Source organism: Ictidomys tridecemlineatus, chromosome 6 (assembly GCF_052094955.1).
Source record: "Ictidomys tridecemlineatus isolate mIctTri1 chromosome 6, mIctTri1.hap1, whole genome shotgun sequence".
Classification (NCBI taxonomy): Eukaryota; Metazoa; Chordata; class Mammalia; order Rodentia; family Sciuridae; genus Ictidomys; species Ictidomys tridecemlineatus.
Genome location: NC_135482.1, coordinates 17,222,685 through 17,243,873, shown reverse-complemented (window position 1 = coordinate 17,243,873; position 21,189 = coordinate 17,222,685). Strand labels below are relative to the sequence as shown.

The 21,189-nt window shown below is 44.6% G+C and overlaps 1 protein-coding gene across 1 annotated transcript in view; it reads right to left on the bottom strand.

Annotated features, from left to right (window-relative positions):
- Positions 1-21,189, bottom strand: part of Pah (phenylalanine hydroxylase) — a 69,235-nt gene that overhangs the window by 31,300 nt on the left and 16,746 nt on the right. The window contains exon 3 of the mRNA XM_005322350.5: positions 13,477-13,660. Coding sequence (XP_005322407.2) covers positions 13,477-13,660 — 184 coding nt within the window. The remainder of the gene's footprint in view (positions 1-13,476; positions 13,661-21,189) is intronic.

The following is a 21,189-nucleotide window of genomic DNA, read 5'->3' as shown; positions in this document are numbered from 1 at the left end:
CAGCAGGAAGTACTGTTACCCCATCTTGCAGACAAGGAAACTGGGGAACAACAAGGGCAAGACCACTAATAGACCTCCTTGCTCCCAACAGCTGAGACTCCAAAGTCTCCGTGACTCAGCACCATGCTCTGCCCGCCTGGCATGGGACCTGGCCTCCCACCTCATCAGCTGACCTCCTCCCCAGCTCTTCTTTCTCCTTGAGTCCAGCATGGGGCTGTTTCCCAGCCAACTTCAGAAGAACTTGGGAAAGAACGGCCTCCTGTGGACAGGCAGGGCTCAGGATCTCCCATGGGACCTTTCTGGCTTCTCCAGAACACTGTCACCAAAGGGTTTAGTGAATGGCACCCACCTGGGCAAGGAGGCCTATCCCTCTGCCCTGCATGAAGCCCCATTGATAACCCCAACTCCTCCATTCCACAGCCTCCTGTTACCATTCCTCCATCATCTCCTTTGCCTAAGAATCACCCACAGTTCCAGCAGCTGCCACCTGAGACAAGGTAAGTTAGGCCTTCTTGACTGGGGGACTCTGACATAAAGAAGATTCCACAAACGTGAAGTGAGCACCTACTATGTACCCGGCACTGGGCATGGTAGCCACCAGAGTGACTGTAACATTGGCTCCTTGTGGTGCTTACATCCCAGCCAGGGCACCATGAAATAAGTAAGGGATAAATGCAAATATTCACTAATGCCAGGAAGTTCTTGAAAAAGATGAACAGTGTGTGGATGATTACCACAATCATGTTAATGAACACACCCATCACTTCATGTGGCTACCATTTGTGTGTGTTTGTGTGTGTGTGTGTGTGTGTGTGTGTGTGAGTGCATGTGTGTGTTGACAATACTTAAGATAGCGCTTGGCAATTACATTGTAATTAACCATTGACACTATGCTGTACATTATACCCCCAGGACTTACTCACCTTATAACCAAAACTTTATACCCACTGATCAACATGTCCCCATTTCTCCCTCCTCCCAGCCCCCAGCAACCGCTATTTTACTATCTGGTTTTATGAATTTGACTTTTTTAGATTCCATATATAAGTGAAAATCCTGCACTATCTGTCTGTCCTTGTGGTAGGATTATTTCACTTAGTGTAATGCCCTCAAGATTCACTAATGTTGCAAGATCTTCTTCTTTATCATCCCACTGAGTAGTACTCCATTTTGTACTCACTGTCCTTATCCATTCATCTATCAGTGTAGACACTGAGGTTGTTTTCATACCCTGGCTTCCGGGAATAAGGCTACAGTGAGAGTGTGAATGCAGATGTCTCTCCAAGATTTTTCCCCCCAAAAGTAGAACCGCCGGACCGCATGTAGCTCCATTTTTAAGAGGAGCCACCATGCTCTTCTCCATTATGGCTGTATTAATTTACATTCCCACCAACAGTGTGCAAGGGATCCCTTTCCATCCCCCACTTAACCAATACTGCTTATCTCTTCTCTTCCTTACCTCAGTCAGGGGGTGCTATTTCAAAGAATATTCTGTGCCTCCAGACCCCAGGGTGAAGATCCTGGCGGCATGACCATACCTCGCCAAATCTCAATGGGACCTGAGACAGTCAGAATGCGTCCCTAGTCCTGAGCGGGTTCTTATTTGTCTCGGGGAGAGTTGGAGTAAGAGCCCAACAGTACAGGGAGCCCCGACTTAAATCTTTTCTTTACACTTACTATCTGTGGGACAAGGACAAGTTATCAACCTCTTTGTGCCTTAGTTTTCTTGTCTGTAAAATAAAAATGACAATACTATAACACGATACTTTATAAAACAATATATAGTTTAGTAAGTGAACATATAGGATTTTTTGAGAATAGTATCAGCACCTAGTGAATACCATTTTTATTCAGCTAGAAGATACAGGAGGCGTGTGTGTGTGTGTGTGTGTGTGTGTGTGTGTGTGTGTGTGTGTTTACTTAATAACAAACACTTTCTGAGAAATGCATTCCTAGGCAATTGTGCCGTGCATGACAATCACAGGTGTGCTTACACAAGCTAAGATGGCTACAAGGTCACTTAATGATATAATCTATAGGGCCATCATTGTCTGTGTGGTCTATTGTTGACTGAAATATCATTATGCTTCTCATGATTGTAAATAGGTAGGGGTATATTCAATTTTTTTTTTGCTCTGCCCCAAGTTTATCACACCACAGAGGAAAGAGTAGAATATTTTCCAGCAAAGCTAGAAAGTAAATCAGTTGTGTCGTTGTGAAACTGATCCTTCACTTCTTTATCCATAACATGGATTGAAATGATCTTTCCATATTGGCTGAATGGAAGACTATAGCAAATGTGACACATCTTAGCACAAGTGACTCACCCACAGTCAATTCTCAGTGGTAACCATGAGCATGAAGTGACAAGGAGTTTAGTTATGACCATTAAGGAGGAGGAAGAGGGACGGGAGTTAGAAGAAAGACTAGTGTAAAAAAAAAAAAAAAAAAAAAAAAAAGCCAATTCTTGGTCCCACTTTAATATTAGTCTTTCTAACCCTGGCCTCATCCCCCCACCCATAACAGGGTGCTAGAGTCACTTGCTATAATCCCTTTGGGATTTCTTATTCTGAGATCTCTGGGATCTCTGGGATCCTATGGAGAGCTGATCAGAGGACACATGCAAAGAAGCTCCTGCTGCAACCAATGTGTCACCATCCTTTATTTCCTGGAAACATAGTCACTGCATTTGTTCAGCCCTCAAACCCATCCCACCTGCCATTTCCCCTTTTTTTTTCTCACCAAAGGGACAATGCCACACATAGCCTGTTGGGGCAGGACTCAGAGCTGGGAGCTTGGTTGTCTCCCAACAGACCACCAGAGGGCAGCAGAGCCAGCTATTTCCAGCTCCTTGTTAACTTTTTCTTCCTCCAAAGGGGAAAGACTAGTTGGGCCACAAGGCTTAGTTCAGACACCTTACGGAAAGCAACAATGCATACAATATGAGAGAGTTACAAAGACTCAAGTATTCAAGTCAAAAAGACAAAAGATCAAAGCAGGCTACCAACCACAGGCCTTTGAGCCCAGGACCTGGTCAGAGGCTGTGAGGGACCCCCCACAGCAGCACTGCAAGGTCACAGGGTATCCACTAGAGTCCAGAGGCCTCTGGTGGCTTCTGGGCCCCATTATCACCCCCCAAAAAAGCTCCAAATACAGCCAGGCTGGAGAAGTGGCAAACCCTGGGGGCTAAGGACATAGATCCTGTTCCAAGACCCAAAGCTACTTTGTAACACTGGGATTTGGGGCAAATTCTTTAATCTCTCTCTTGCTAGTTTTCCATTTGTAAATGACTATAGTAGGATGTCCCTCAGCAGTGGTTCACTTCCTGGCTGTGCAAAACATGAAGGACGAGCCCAGTCCAAGGACCCCAGGAGCTAAAGGCAGGACCCCCAGACAGGCTCAACCCCAAGTCCAGTTGTACTGACACTTGATATCATGCAAGGGACATAAGCACCCAGGAAGCCGGCAGGTCTGAGCTCAAGTTTCCTCTCTCGCACCGACAAACCATACACGTCTGAGCCGATTCCCTAATTCCTGGGATCCTGGCTTTTCATCTGTGAAATGGGCCAGAGAACCCATCCCTCATTGCCTACTTGTTCAGGGTGGGAAGCAACCGACTCACAGCAGGTTGATCTGCGTCATCAGTCCTTGTATTTGAACCTCACAAGAAACCCTAGAGATGCTTGCCTGGTTAAATACAGTCAGGGCAGGCCACTGGTAACAGAGCCAGAGCCTATACGCGTGTTCCCAAATTCTATACTGGCCAAAAAGTTATATTTCTCCTCTAAAGTTACTTTTTTTTTTTTGAGAGAGAGAGAGAGAGAGAGAACTTACTGTATAACAGATCAGAGCTAAGTGGTTGGCTTGGTTCCACTGTCTCCTCTATCTCTAGGAGGTGGACATTATTATTTCCATCCACTCAGGGGTCAACTGAGGCACAAATACACAAAGTGGCTTGCTCAAGGTCACTGAACTGGCTGGGCCAATATTAGAATTTTCCACCTGTGTAGGTCAGCCCCAGGCCACACTGGCTCCTGTCCCCCCACCTGGAGCGAGACCAGAGGTATTAAGCTGAAGCAGGACCCCAAAGAGGCTGGAAGAAGTCCTGGGACACCCTGGGCCCTCTCTCCTGAGCCTTTTCCGCCTACATTCTCCTCCTTCTATGCTTTCTCTTTTTCACTGAAGGCTGCAGATTCCCCCCACGTACCCGGGTCTCACAGAACTGGGAGTAGAGACTGACCCCTGCGACCCAGGCCTCTGTTTTGAAAAGTTCAATCAGATTAGCTCATTAATGACCTTGCCAAATACCCTGGCGGTAGGCCGGCCTCCACAGGCCCCTCCACAGGCCACCGGGCCCCGGTTAATGAATGACTCGGCCGGCTGGTGCAACAGAGGCCCTCTGTGAAGTCAGAGTCACCCGGGGAGTGGGGGGCAGATCATTAATAAATATTGATTTGGCTCCAAAGGAAGCAGCCCGCTGGAGAGCTGGCCCTGGACACCCACGTCGTGGTCCCATTAAGTCAGGGTCAACTGCTCAGCCAGGACACCAAGGGGCGGCTGGCTCAGGAGTGCTCCTGAGCCAAAGGCCCCCACTGGCCTGGCTGGAGCCTGCTTCCTGGCCAGCAGGTCAGAGCAGGCCCATTAAATTTACAGCAGTTCAAGGTGCAGGCTGTGTCCAGTGGAACCCCTCCCTCCACCAGATGTTCCCTAGCCCCAGGGCTTAGCCAAGGAGGCACCCCGGCTTGCCTCCAGCCTGTCTCAGGGAGAGCCATAAATCCTCCAGCTCTGAAGCCCAAAATAGAAGGGTGTTTCCACCCCCACTACCCAGGCTCCTGGATGTCGCCTCCGAGGCAATGGTCTCCGGCCACTCAGACAAGCAATCGCTGTGCTGCTGATCCTGATGGTTCCCACAAGGGGTGAAGGGGTGGCAGCTTGCACCTTGCAGTAGAAGATGTTGGGGGGTTTCATCTTTCACTTCTCAAAGAACTTCTTCTTTCTTTTCAGAGGATCAATACCCTTCCGGAAGGTCTGAAGTATACGAAAGTTGAACGCTGGGGCAAGCTATTACCCTCTACCTCTCAGAGGCGTGGTCAGGAATGGTAGGTTCAGGGCCAACCATCTGTTCTTTCTGTTCACATGTTAAAATGAAAACCAAAGGGCCAGATGAATTAAAGGGATCTGGCCTCTAAAGGAAAGAATGTAAATGTGTTGAATGAATAGATGAAGTGAAGGAATAGGATATGAGTGAAATTATGAATAAATAACATCCTGCAGGCTGTTTATTCCAGCCACCTACCTATGCAGTACTACCTTCCCAATAGATGTCATATATCTCATAAAGACATCTAATAGCAGGTTGGCCACTCTGTCCCAAAGTACCAATTCTCATGTAGCACTGAAACTTGGTGACGGGACTTAGTTGTGATGGACCTGCATTGTGTCAATGCAAGTTGAAACATGGAAAGCCTCTTCCACGGATGGTCAGTCTCACTCCAAGTGGTCTAGCCTGGCCCTTCTCCCTCCCCTCCATCAAATTAAGAAAGACTAGGCTCAGCGCACCTCCTAAAGAGATCCCCAGGCATGTCACACTTCTCCACTGCTGCAGGACATCCTGCAAGAAGCAGCGACCCTCAGATGACAGGACACATAGATGCAGGCACCAGCTCCGTCTCTTCTCTCTCCTGCCTCCTATCCCGGGTACGCCCCTGGGTGACATGCGTCAATGAACTGAATTCTTCGGGATAAATGTGAAAAAAAGAGGAAAAGGTGGCCAAGTTGATTCTGGTTTCTGAGGACTATTAAGAGAAGAAAGAAAATCCCTATAAATAGGATTTTAAGTAAGATAGGCCATGTCATTTATAAAATGCTGAAGAAAGGGTTGGTGCTGTTCCATGCTGCAAACTCTGCCAAGGAGGATGACGAAAACTAAGTAGGCTCTTTGTTTTGGAAATGGTTGTGGTCAGAGTGATAGGAAAGAAAGGAAGACGGTTAAAAGGGGAGGAACGAGGAGAGGATGAAAGGAGGAAGAACACCCAGCCCAGGAAGAAACACCTGGAAATGGGTGACACTCTGCAGGTCCCCACTAATCCCACACATGAAGTCGCCTCCCCAGTTTCTAGGTAAGACTGGCCCCAGTGAGGGGAGGTGGCCACCGTCTCCCCATGTGTTACTGGCCTGGTAGGTGTCCACATCCAGGGAGCCGGGGTTGACAAATGGACGGTTATTGGTGGCTACTGGTCACAGAGATCTCTCCCTCCTGATGGAGACCATGGGCCTGTTTACCTCAGCCTGTTCCACTAGGTCTGTCCTGACCGCCAGCCTATCTCACCAGATCCCCTCTTGACCTACAGAAAGTGGTGAAGAGGGTCTTCGTTCCATCTCACAGATGGAGAAAAGGCTGATATGATCACCGGCAATAGGAAGTGTCTGTGTGCAAAGCAGAGATTCAAATCCTGAAATTCTGGCTCTCGATTTTATTATTATTATTATTATTATTATTATTATTAATTTTATATACGGGGGATGGATCCCAGTGGCACTTAACCACTAACCCACCTTCCCAGTCCTTTTTAATTTTTTATCTTGAGACAGGGTCTCTCTAGATTACTTAGGGCTTTGCTGAGTTGCTGAGGCTGGCCTCCTGCCCCAATCTCCAGAGTTACTGGGATTATAGATGTGCACCACTGCACCCGGCTCTGACTCTCCATTCTTTTTTTTTTTTTTTTTGTAAGTGGAAAAAAAAATTCAAAGTTTATTTTGCAACAGACAAACAGCATCAGCAGGTCCTACAGGGGTTTCTCCATTGGTCACACATTCACTAGGCACTGTGAGCTCAGCAGTGAGAGCCACTGGGGTGTTCTCCGTAACAATATCCGCGTCACAGTGTAAACAGGCGCTATGACTGTGTTCACTTACAATTCCAGAAGGAAAGGCACAACTTGGCAAAAACATATATTCTTTTTCTTTTTTTTTTTTTTTGGATCCTAAAGCCAGGTGCAATAACTAAGACAAAACTTTGGGTAACAGTCTTGATCCACGTTTCAACAAGGGCCATCCAAACAGAGGGAAAGAATCCTCGGCCCCAACGTTGGGTCCTTCTTTCTCCTTCCTCGGCATCTGTCTGACTCTCCATTCTAAATGTACTGCTCTTTCTGAGTCACTGTGATGCTCTCTCCAGCCAGCATGAATGCAGAGTGATTCAACTATAACTACTTCATATCCTCTTACTTCCTTTTTCAATTGAGGGATCACACCTGTCCCACAGAGAAAAGGTGTTCTCAGTCTGACTTCTAAGTTTCACAGTTGTTCCCAGTATGTGAGAGATGGTGGATTTTCTTTATCCCAGATCATGAATTTGAGGATTCTGGACCTGCTTAACCAAAAGATTCATTGTCTATCCTGATAAAAGACTCAAGGATAAGTTTCCTGCCAACATGGGTCCTATGTGCCAAATACGTTATGCAAATTATGTTGTATAATCCACATAAATGCGTTGGCACCCCGGTATTTTCATTTTCAGATGAGAAGAGCCAGGTTTAGAGAAGACAGGCAACCTGGCCAAACAACAGCAGCCCAGGAACTGAACTAGAACAATGAAGACTGCAAAATCCACACTGCCTTTCAACTTGACCTCTCTGTCTCATTTTCTATTATTGACAACAAGGGTATATCATCTGCTTGCTGTACCTTCCTAAGTTGGTTATTGCAAAGTTTAAATGAGACAATCTTATGGGGAAAGAATTTTAAAGATGACTTGGCATACAAATAAGGAATTCTTCCTAGAATCTGGTTATAATTTTGTAATCTCCCTTAGCTTGATCCCCTGTGACCTGGCCAATTGGATGGCTTCAGAAATAGCATTTGCTCAGGTTTTCTCTTGCCAATAAATAGTGCTGCCCAGATTTCAAGGAGCAAGCAAATACCAAGGATGTCAAGGACCTCACTGGGTACCCCCTTCCCCAAATGGGTTTATTCTCTGAGCTGGGGGTCTGCTTGCTCTCAACAGGAACAGGCCTATGAAATAGAAGTCACTCTCCAGTGGTCAGGATGTAGGGCTACACCAACACATCCAGCAAGCAACCTTTAAAACAGAAAAACTGTAGTCAATTCTGTGTGTTTTTAAAAACATGCAAACCCATGGACTTCTGCAGACATAGGGCTACAAGCACCTATGTCTAACCATAGCCATGACAGGCATTCATGGGGCAAAGCGAAATGCATGGGAGAAATTTTAGAACTGAGAAGAAGGCAGTGAGAAGATGGAAACAGAACACACAAACAAGTGGAAGGGCACAGGTGGCCGGGATGGAAAATCCCAACAGAATCCGAATTGGCCTCCAGCCCTAAGCAGCCTTCCTCTAGAGATTCCTAACTCTTTGGGAACCACAACTCCTTGGAAAAGTCTTCTCTCCTAAACAGTGTGCATGCACATGCAAATGTGCCATTGTGCCCCCAATCCCAGGGGGGCTTTTCAGAGTACTTTAAGGGATCCTGTCCTTCCCCTATCCTAAATTGATCTGAAGCATCAACCTTACTCAGCACAGCTGTTCAAGGCAGAAATGGTGGAAAAGAGAGAAAATTCAAGGGGATGGGGGTTGGCTATTAGAGGGAGGGAGAAAGCACTGGGAAATTGCTTTTGTCTTCTTGCAATAATCACAAGAGCTCCCAGCTTATATGGATGGATGGATGGATGGATGGATAGATAATAGACAAGAAAGAGACATAGAAAAATATGTAGACATTCATATATATATATATATATATATATATATATATATATATATATATATATCACAAACAGATACATACGGAGGTAAGTAGGGAGGTAGATACATACATGCATATTACCTAGGCAGGCAGACAGATAGATGATAGATAGACAGACAGACAGCCTTTCAGCTCCACACAGAATATGCAGTTGTATTTGCAGCCTGGACTTGCTTAACTACCACACCAACACCCTCATAATTACTATAACTTGAATCAAATCTAACAAGAATCCATCTCCTCTTGGAAAAATAACACCCAGGAGATAAATTTCTCACAAAGTGATCTCCTCGACCTCCGTCCCTCCAAGACGCGCTGTCCGTCTGCTTCCCCTAGCTGCAGTCTGTCTCCACGTAGGCATTTTCCATCCCCCCAGTAAATGCAATGTCATGCAGAAGACTCAAAGGGAAGGTAAAAGGATTAGGAGATTGATCGATGGCCGATATTAATGCTCTTTCATGTTGGGTTGGAGAAGGATTTGAGGTCCTCAGGAGAGAGGGTAGAGGAGAATAGACCTCAACTATTCAAAAGACTCTCTGGATTAAAATCCTATTAAACTTACATCAGCTTCTCCAGGAGGCATTTGAGAAGGTTGGGGGTTTCTTTAACATGTCACCATAATTAACCTTCCCTTAAGCTGTTTTGGGTGGGGAACTTTAGCAATTAAGAAACTGAAAAACTTTCATTTTCTGTCACCCACATGGCTCTTTGAATGGTTTGAAAACTAGAGTGGAAAGTGGTTTAGCTTAATTGATTTGAGGGGTTCAGATCTCCCACTTGAACCTGCTGTCAGACCCGCCCGAGATCTGAGCCCCTCATTAAAAAGGGCATTTTGTCCAGAGAAAGAATCAAAGGTTCCGGGCTACTCCAAGGCTTTTCTTCCTCTGATCATTGCCCACGGAGGCCTCGCAGAAGGAACAACTCTGTAAAGAGACAGTTGTTTCCGCTACACAAATCTGGGCCCAAACTCCACAACTGCTACCACAGAGACCCAAGGGGCCCTTGGCAGGTGCCATCTCTGCATCTGCTGCATCCCTAGAAGCGGTTAGAATAAGATGAGGTCAGCTGGTCGTCATCAGGGCATGTCTGACCCGCCATTCCAAGAAGTAAGGGTCCTGAAACACTTGTTGTTTTAAAGACTTAGGAGTTTTCTTTTCTCCAGGTAAAATGTCCTCCCAGCTTCAAACATCAGCACCCTGCCATTTGGAGCAAGGCGGTGAGGAACCCTGCTAAGGGACCATACCCCTACTACCTTCCGCCTCTGATAGACTCAGTGGTGACGACGTGATACCTTTTCACCTTCACGTTGCTGGTCCTCGGAGACACACAGCTGTCTCTCTCATAGCATCCTTCTCTCCACGGCATTGACCCGGGTGTCTTGTCCCTGCCAGACGGTGAGATCCATGGAACATGCAGCTGGCCCCACTCCCTCCACAGCTCTGAGCAGTGTCAGGCACAGCACGGGGCTCCAGGGCACCCCTGCCAGTGACCACACAGAATTCTCACTGTGCCTTGAGGCGAGTCATGGCCTCCATCTTTACAATGAAACATTAAGGAGGGAGTCTGCAGGGCCACGTGACCTCCGAGGTCCTGTTGCAGTTTTCAGGGTCTCTGAGACGTTGTGTACAGACTGGCTGTTTGTGGCTCCTGCATTCACGTCCCCAATGATAATAATTTATAAGGATGATAATGATAAGAAAAGAGACCATCGATTAAGTCTTTAAGTTTGTCCCGGTGCTTCCGAGGTGTGATTTCTTTCGTCCTGCAGGGCAGAGACTCTTGTTTTCCCCACTGGATACAACAGAAGGCTGCAGAGGTCAGTCCTTTGCTCAAAGTCACACCAAGTGCGGTGCGCCCTGGCTCCGGAACCTGGCTCCTAACTGTCCCGTCATATCCCTGCTGAGAACCTCCTTTCTGAGCCTCTAGCCCGGGCTGCGGCCCTCCAGCTGGTCCACATACATCTTCCGGGCCCCTCGAGGGGCCGCCTGCCTGCTTGTCAATTGCTTTGATTTCCGACCCCAGAGCCCCAGCTGGCCCAGCCTCCACCTGCTGCGACCAGAGGCAGAGCTTGCCCCAGGATCCTGGAGGCCCTTTGTCCTGAGGGCCTGCAGCTCCTGTTGGGAGCAGGTGGCCGGAAAAGCAGGAGAGGACAGTCACTGGGGAGGCAGCTTGAGAGGCTAAAGGAGGGGGGGACAGAAAGGGCTGAACAGAGGACAAATTCCAAGGGCCCAGCCCCTGGATACCTGAGCCCCTGCATGGCTGTCCATGGTGGGCAAGGGCAGAGCCCAGGAGCGGGCCTCATTGTCCTAGTGTCAACTTCAGGAGGAGAGGGCAGAAGGGGTCTCCTAGGAGGGCCTTGGAGCTACCGTTTAGGAAATAACTCAGTGGCCTGTTTGACAAAAGCCACTTTTTGTGGCTCATTTTTAAAGCATCTGCTTATTAAAATCCTATTTTTAAATCATTGTTAATTGACACATAAGAATTATACATATTCTTGGCACGTTCAAGGTCCTGGGTTCAATCTCCATCATAAAGAAAAAAAGTCTACCTATTTACAAGAAAACATATATAAATTGTATAATGCTCAAAATAGGGTAAATAGATCCATCTCTGTAAACATGGATCACCTTGATGTAGTAGGAGTATTAGAAAATTTTTTTTACTAGCTTTTGTTTTTGAAAAAGACAGTACATTGCAGTGCAGTAGAACACCAGAACTTATTCCTCTTACCTAACTATAACTTAGTATCTATTAACCAATTCAGCTACAGTGCTTGAAATTCTCTTGACCTAAAGGTTTTTATTGTTCTGAAAGAAGCTTTTGATTTTACAGTGGAAAAAAATTTTTGATTAATAAACAAGTTCACCACAGCCACCACAGTCTTAAATATTTACCCAAATGAGTTGAAAACTTATGTCCACACCAAAGCCTGCTCGTGAATATTTATCATAGCTTTATTCATAATCACCAAAGATTGGAAGCAACCAAGATGTCCTTAAACCAGGCGATTGGTGAAGTTCATGTGGAATATTATTCAGAGACAACATGAGCTCTCCAGCCAGGAGAAAACATGAAGGAACCTCACGTGTGTGTTGCTAAGTCAAAGAAGCCAGTCTACGGGGCTACACACCATAGAATTCCAACTCTACGACATTCTAGAAAAGGTGAACTTCAGAGTCACTAAAAATATCAGAGGTTGCTGAAGGGAGGGTAATGTAGGAGGGAGGACTAGGTGGGGCGCATTTTTATGGCAATGAAACAACTCTGTTTAGTTTGATGAGGATACATGACGTGCATTTGTTAAAACCAATAGAACTATACGATGCAAAGCACGATTCTAAATGTAAACCGTGGATGTTAGTTCACAAAAATTTATCAATGTTGACTCATCAAATTATAAAACATGTATTGCACTAATGCAAATTCTTAATAAGGAGAACTCGGGATAAGGATAATGAAGACATTGGGATTCTCTGTGCTTTCTGCACAATTTTTCTGTAAACCTAATGCTGTTCTAAAATTAAAGTCTATTAAAAATATGCTTTGGACCCTAAAACACAGCTTCCTGTTTCACTATATTCTTTTTAGGCTAATCATAATCATAACTACTTCACACCATCATTTAACCTACTATGTCAGATACTGTTCCAAGCATGGTTTACATATTATCTCATTTAATGTTTGTATAAGCTTAATGAAAAATTGAGATCAGAGTAGTTCAAGGGACTTGTCAGAGTCTCAAAGTCATAATGGGGAGGAAGTAGGACTTGAACCCAAGTCCATCTAATCTCAAGCCCATACTTACAATACCTATGCCCTATCACGCTTCACTTCTCCAGGTGAAAGAAATGGGCAGCACCTTGGTAAGCAGAGAACAGGACCACACAAGTCTTAATAAATCCTATATTTAATCATTCACTCACAAATATTTGCTGTGTACCGAGCACTGAGCTGAACTCTGAGGATATATGTACAGGTAAGAGGGAACCCCTTCCCATGAGGAGCTGGCAGTTCAGGAGCAGAGGCAGATAAAAACACAGACAATGACAATGACACCTTGAGGACCCAGGAACCAGGCAGGCCCAGCTCCAGGACTGGCATGTTATGCACAGCTCTTGAGACAGTCCTCTGTGGCAATGGAGACCACTAGGCGTCTTATTCTGGATTTGCATTCACATAGGAAGCACCTGGCACCCTAACCATCCCACCTAGAGGTAGAAGATTGAGAGATGATAAATCAGGAATGAAAGATGTCTAAAAATTGCAGAGAGGGAAAGAGAACTACCAATCTAAGAAACAGCTATTTTGAAGGGGAGGAAACTAAGTTGCTATGTGTCCCTGACATGCTAAACTAGTCCTGGTCCCTTACCTACATCTTCTTGTCTAATCCCCCACAACGGTTTCCAGGGGAGGCATTATTTGTGTGTGTGTCATTTTATAAAAACAGACTCCTGTATCCCAGGATTTCTCTGATTCTTTTTGGAAGGGTGGCCGAGGGTACTGGGAATTGAACTCAGAAACGCTTGACCACTGAGCCACATCCCCAACCCTATTTTGTATTTTATTTAGGGACAGTGTCTCAATGAGTTGCTTAGCACCTCGCCTTGTTGAGGCTGGCTTTAAACTCGCCTGCCATCCTCCTGTCTCAGCCTCCGGAGCCTCTAGGATTACAGGTGTGTGCCACCCGCACCCGGCCCTTCTAATTCTTACCAGTGTCTTTCTTCTTATCTCGGGAGAGCTGGTGGACAGTGGCGCCAATGTCATGCCTCAGGATCTTGATGATGCTGGTCAGGGCAGGCATGCTGCGTTTATCCAGGTGGGTGAAAAATTCATACTCGTCCTTGTTTAGTCGAGAAGGTCTGGACTCGATGTGGGTCAGGTTTATGTCATTCTCCTGGAAGAAAGAATCGAGTGTGAGGGGACAATCACCGTGACCGACAGAGGCCAAAGATGCAAAGCCACACCCAGACACAGCACAGCAACGGGTAGAGGTGAGGGGTAGGATTTTGTTTTTAATAACAGTAGAAGAAAGTCCTTAAATTATCAACAGATGTTTACTTTTTCTTCTGCAAAACCGAGTCCCAAATGGCAAGTGGTGGGAGGAATTATTCAAATGTCACGGTATTTGATCACATGGAAACCTACTACTGGCTTAGATTTGCTACCACAGGATTTTGGTTTGGTTCAAATATCAAGGACAGTGGTGGCCAAAATTATTTACATAGGAAAAAAAAACCCTTTTCCAAGTTAAATCTCACACAATCTCAACTAAGAGATAGTGCAGAAGCAACGTTGGTTTGCTGAAACAGAATTCTCAGCACGCAGACTTCTTGGCTTTACATCTAAGTTTAAAGTATATTGGTTATGAGATTTTAGGCAGCTTACGTTCATCTTTCTAAACCTCAGTTTTCCCATCTATAAATGAATGGTCTTAAGGATACCCACTTCATCAGTTCCTTGGAGCCCTGGATGAGCTGGATGCATACCATCACACTACTTAGCACATAGTAAATACTCAGTAAAAATTAAGTAATTGTCATTAATATCTTTATATAATCCCTCACGTTTCTTTTAAGGCATTCAACAAATGTGTGCGTGAGTGTGTGTGTGTGTGTGTGTAAAACACCCATCAGATGCCAATCATCTTTCTAGGTAACTGGGGTCCCTCAGTGAACAAAACATTCAAGTTGAAGACATACACACAGCAAGCATAAAAGATAATTCAGTTATTATTTTATAAAGATAAAGGATAAGGAAGAAAAGCACAGCAGAGCAGGGTGAAGGGGAGAGACGGTCCTGAGAAAGAAGGAGGGTGCGTTGGCATATTGGATAGGGTGACATATGGGGTCTCGGGAGAAGGCAAGACTGATTTTGGGTCATTATCAACTCCATCAAAGGAGTTGACAGAGGTAGAGAGACTAAGGTCATGTGCTGCCCTGTTGAAGGGACTACAGCAAGACCAGCATGACCAAGGCCGAGGAAGTGATGAAGGAAAAGTAGAAGAAGTCAGAATAGTGCCAGGGAGAGGCCTGTTATGCAGATTATTCAGAAAGAAATAGGGGTCTTACGAGGTTTTGAGCATAGGAAAATAGGCTTTCCCAGTGCCCACAGATTCTATCTGACTCCCACTTGGAGAATAAGCTTTGGGGATATGACAGACCCACCAATAGGTCTGGCCTCCTGCCAGGAGGCCATTGCTGTGATGTGGGATGTGATGGTGGCTGTGCCCTGGGGGGTGAGAAGAGGTGAAATTCTTGACACCTTGTACAATGTCCTCAAAGGACCAAAATTATCAAGGCACATGAGAAAGATTTGTGGGTAAAGAAGTAGGAAAAGGTCCATCCTAATCCATACCACACTCAGATTTCACCATGGCTTTGAATCACCATGTGGCAGAACAAGGAAGATTCCAGAAACCCCAGGGCAAGAAGAGGCACCAATTCAGCCTCCTGTCTCCCTGCAGTGTCTTTAAGTCAAGCACGGTGGGTCAGGGGAGGTGCAGAGATGGAGAAGCAGCTTCTACTTTGACCTTTGCCTTCAAACCCCTCAGGCCAGCTGCTGCATAACTTCTTCAACAAGCACTCGAGGATGAATAGTAAGTTGCTCTGTTATCTTTCACCACTAGAATCAGTGAGTAACATTACACATACACTTTTCCCTCCTTGCCTGATTTCCAAACATCATGCCTAGGAGCCATGTTGCTGAGTTGCAAAGTTGTGTTCCCTTTAAAATATTTTTATATATTGACCCGTTGCTCTTGGGAAAGGCCATACTCATCCATTCCACTTCTCTATTAGAGCCTTACTTCTCATCTGCCCAAACTTTCAATACTCTTGACCTGATAGTGAAGAAAACTCATAACTCATTACTCAATTTTTTAATTTAATTGTTTAGAGGAGACCACACATTTTTTTCCTGAGGTTAATGATCATCTGTATTTCTTCTTTCATAAATTACTGGTTCATTTTCCCATTATGAAGTTTTGTGGTTTTTTTTTAACTGATTAATAATAACCATTTGTCTACTGATGTTATCTCTGTTGTATGTAATTTTTTTCAAGTCATTTTTTATGCTTGGCTACTCTTAAATACCTTCACACATACAAAAAATATTTAAAATGTTCTCAAAAAATGTAAGGAACTAAAAAATAAAGTAAGTTTCTTATGAGTTTCTAGGGATTGCACTTGAAATGCCTTCTTAGAAAAGAGCAACTTGTTCCTCATCACCACCTTCACGTCAGGACTTTCTCAGTTTTTCCAAAGAACTCCCTAATTTTACAATCAAGATCCCTGAGATTTACTTTGGCATTGATGGAGTTCTAAGTGCAAAATCACCAGAACATAAACAAGACGCACACGGCTGGCTGTGTCATTTGTCCAAATGCATTCCTAAAATCATGATGGTGGTGACGATAATGGTGATGGCAATGGCACTGCTGGATAACTTGAAAGTCTCATTTATTTCTTGGCTCTGACTTCCTTCCAAACAGAGGGGATTTGGGCCCTGGAGCCCATCTCTAACAATGAGATGTCACAGTTCTCTTGCAACATCTGGATACATTATATCAGCTCAGAAGGAGAGATGGATGTTGCTCAGCAGCAGAGCCTGGTGAAATCTGGTAAAACCTGCTGGACCCCAGCCATTAGTCAGCTCCCCACAGGAAGTTCTCCTGAAGCTTCAGCGTGCCACACCCACATCCCTACAAGGAGCTGTGAAAGTTGCTGTGTCCAATGCCATACAAATGCAAAAATAAGGATTATCTACTGTGGCTACTCTACTTCCCTGTTTTTAGATGGTGACATTTTAGCTCTTTTGGTTGTTTTCTTACATAGGCACACAAATAATTAGTTACTTAAGTCCACCCTCAGATTTTAAGTACTGAGCATATCATCTGCTGAGAACACCGCTAGCGCTAGTTCATTACAGAGAAAAACCAAGGGAGTGTGGTTTATGTTTTAATAAAACAAACAAATAACAAGGATGATCTCAACATTTAAATGAACTGAAAATTCAACAACCTAAATAACTCTAAAATGTCAAAAAAAAAAAAAAAAAAAGTTCATCAACCAGATAGTTGAAGAGGTCTCTATCTTTGGCCTTGTTTATGGTCGAGGGTAGGAGAGGCCACATAGAACTACAATAATGAAACCTTTTCCCACTTGAGGATCACTTTACGGTTTGATCTTCTTTCCCGTGAGCTTTCCCATAATCCTTTGAGGACATTAAAGAAAATGTAAAAAAAAAAAATTGGAGCTGAAGATGCTTTACTGCCAGCAAAAGGGAGGGACAATTATCTCTTCTGGTCTTGAGTCATTAGTCTCCTCACCACACTGCCTTTCCTGCCAGGGATCAAGCCCTCCTCAAATGTCAGCTTTTATCATTATCATTAATATTCAGTCAAATGCAAAAAGTTAAGGGCCCTGGATATTTTTAACTAAGTGACCTCAGACTCTCTTCCATGACCCCAAGGACACAAGATGCTGCCATCATTTGTGGGCTCACGTGGTGACCAGGTGAGACTAGATGGAGGCCCGAGTGGTGGACAGACGGATCCTAGGAAGGCCAGGGAGATAATGCAAGCTCTGAAGCTATCTCTGGCAAACAGATTATTTCCTAAACAAAGCAAAGAGCAAGATCATCCTTCCTGGCTCAGGAAGAAAGAGAAGGGGAAGTTTCCCATTTACTGACCTATGTTGAAACTTCCAAACGAGAGGCAACCAACCCCTGCCTTCTGCAGGGCGGAGAACACAGAAGAACCAAGAACCACAAAGGGACACATGTGGGGCAGGCTTATTTGTGCTGGAGTTTAGGATGCAGGCCAGGGGCAGTAGGAGGGGGTGTGTGCAGAGGGAGGAAGTTCTGGGAGGCGAGGGGAGTCATAGGTTAGGAGTGCTCACCACCCACACCCACCCCGTGAAGCAGCCGCTTTCAAAGAGAAGTTTAAGTTTCTTACTTTGGGAATAACCACAACACATATGCCATGACTCAGTCATAGTGCTGCAGATCACGCTAAGGGGAACAATTCACAACACTTTTCACCAAAGTTTTTATTCTAGCTAAACCAAGGGGAATGACTAAGTGGATTGTAGTACCCTCCCTCCATGGAAAATTATGCAACCATTAAAAAGCAAGTAACAATGACATTCAAAAAATGAAGGGTCACCCATCCTTTAAGATGTGTTAAAAGTACAAATCTCTAAATGATGGGTTTAGGGGTGATTTGGTTTCTTTCATTTTTCTCTCTTTTTTTTTGTATCATAGTTGAACTTTTCTAAAAATATCATTTATTACTTTTATTATAAAAATTAACTTTATTTATTAAATAATTATAATGATAACCACTCAGAAAAAATACTTGTGATATATATTAATATGTGATAATTAAAAACATTTAAAACAATTATGTCAGGTCAAAAAAAAATCTTGGATGAAAAGCATCAAAATATTTATTGTGACATCAGGTGAATATTCCAAGTCTTACATGAGAGGAGTTTCTGGCTCAGCATACACTGAACATTCAGTTGGGGTCTTTATTTCTTCTCCATTTCTATCAATCTGTTAATAATTAACCCTGTGTTTACCAGGCAATTTCTTTCCTGGGGTATGTTCCCGCTTATCAGTAAAGATCCTTAGAAACAAATAATTCTGATTACCAAGAGAGGCTTTAGAAATTAATTTCTGAGCCTAGTTAAGATCATAATTTTGTAAATGAATTTTCTAAATTAAACAAGAGTTCTTTGTAGGTCTCCAAACCAACCCACCCACAGTCACCATATCTTGATCTTACTCCAAGGGGACAGGTAAGGAAGGGCAAAAAGGTTTACTGTTAAAAAAACATTTCTTGGAGGTGGGGGTTACCTGAGATTGAACTCAGGGCACTCGACCACTGAGCCACATCCCCAGTATTTTGTATTTTATTTAGAGACAGGGTCTCACTGAGGTGCTTAGCACCTCACTTTTGCTGAGACTGGCTTTGAACTAGCGATCCTCCCGCCTCAGCCTCCCCAGCCACTGGGATTACAGGTGTGTGCCACTGAGCCCTGCTAATGTTAAACTTTTAAAAACCAAATTCATGATTTGTTCAAAAGTTAACTTATTCATACACATAAGCAGTGTAAAACCTTGATTGATTAGGACTCTGGAATAGAAAGTGGATGGCAGGTTAAGATGAATTGTCTAGGGCTGGGGATGTGGCTCAAGTGGTAGCGCGCTCGCCTGGCATGCATGCGGACCGGGTTCGATCCTCAGCACCACATACGAACAATGGTGTTGTGTCTGCCGAGAACTAAAAAATAAATATTAAAATTCTCTCTCTCTCTCAAAAAAAGATGAATTGTCTATTTTACAAAGGATAGACCAGAAGCCCCTTTCTTTCCCATCTTGGAGGATACTTTTTAAAGAGGCTTTGGAAGCAAGTGAATAAAATCATAGGATTCGCAATGACGATGCCTTGGCTTTTTATTCTGGATCCTTTAAGTTCCATTTTGTATTTTATTTTTCATTGATAAATAATTGCATATATTGATGGGATACAACGTGAGGTTTGGCTTTCTGTGTGCCTTGTGGAAAGATCAGGGGAGGTTCACCTATCCATCGCTTCAACTAGCTATCATTTCTTTGTGGTGACAACATTTAAATTCCTCTCTGAATTGAAATCTTTGCTACATTATTAGTGACTCTGCCATGGAATGGGTCCCAAACTGGCTTCACACTGAAGTCCCCTTCTCTCCATCAGTATCTGATTCTATGAGGAAAGGAGATTGGTCTCCTGAAAATAGCTTGGGCTTCAGAACCAGCGGAAGTTCAGATTCCCATTCTGCCGCTCACTGCCCTGGGATATGCTCATTGGCCACTCTGAATTTTTGCTTGTGTTTAAAGATAACATTTCTTTTTTTCCTGGCAGCTTAATGAATGAGAATTAGAAGGGTGAAAACATGCCCAGCACCACTGTGTTTGACTCTTACAAGCACAGTCAATTCCTGCTGTATTCTTCTTCCTCACCTTGAAATAGACACACCTTTCCCTGGCAGGTGGGACACATGGTATTTTAGGTCATTTTACCTTTAAAACATTTTTTGGCCCTCCAGTATTTCTCAACCATTTCTCTGAGAGCAGACTTCCAAAAAGAGAAGGGAAGAGGGAGCCCACTTTGAGATGAGACCAGGGTGGAAGGGAAGGGCTACTTGTGCTACCGCCATGCTTTGCTGTCAACCAAGTGATACCCCAACCTCTTTGGGAGATTGCAAGGCTAATTTTCCATTAGAGATTCTTCTACAACATGAAAGACATCTGCAAAGAATGTCCCTGGTCACTGGTCTCAGAGAACCGGTAGGAACTTTCAATGATTCGTTCCCCTGAGCCCCTGCCCTGTGCCCAATGCTGTTCTCCGTGCTGGTGTGAGCGAGTGAACAAAGCAGGGGGGAAAAAAAAAACAAAAAACATGTCCTGACCTCCTGGTGCTCAGATTCTCCAAGGAAGAAATAAACAAGAGCTATGGAAAATAAGTCAAATACAGTCCCCAGATGGTGTTCAGCCCAATAGAGAAAAGTAGAGCAGGAAAGAGGGATCAGATTCAAAAATATATATGCAAGGGACATCTAAGCATAAACCTAATGTCAGTGTGGGGACAAATCTGAGGGAACAGCAAGTGCAAAGGTCCTGGGATAGACACTATAACTGAGGACCACAAAGGAAGCCAGTACAACTGGGGGAAGAGTGAGCAGGATGGAAGGTAACTGGACAAGAGGCGGAAAAGTGACCAGGATAGACCCTGGAAGCCCATTGGCCATGACTTTGATCTTTGGATTTTACTCTAAGTGATAAAGGAAGCTATGGGAGGCAGAAGAGAGAGATGATTTGACTCATATTTTAACAGGAGCACCCCAGCAGCTGTTTTAAGAGTAGACTTTAGTGAGAGGAGGCGGAGGCTACTACCATATTTGGGGGCGATAAATGATAATTGCAAAGATTAGACAAATGTCATGGAGGTGCAGGCAGGACTTCTTGGATATTTCACTGATCTCTCTTGTGAGAGGGTCACCAACAGCCCTGGCTGGCCAAAGGTCTAGGAATTATGCCAACAGGGTTTATCAGAAAACCAGAGTCACCCAGGAAATCTGAGCAGTGCAATTAAATTCTACATGAAGCCCTAGACTAGTCCACTGCACCTGGGGGTGGGAGTTGGGGGTCTCCAAGAGAAGAAAGCTGGAATTTCAGTGGATTCTCCCCCTGGAGACTCTTCCAGGATCTCACCCTGGCTCCCTCTTGGAGGGTCCTCTTCTACCCGCTCGGAATTGTCTTCTCTCTGTCCTCTCCCTCTGTTGGAGATTCTGCCTTCCCCATGCCTCCAATTCAGAGGAATCCCTTCTTGGGCCAGAAGAGCCAGAGCAGCAGCTTATCCCAGCCTCTGCCCCAGGCCTCAGG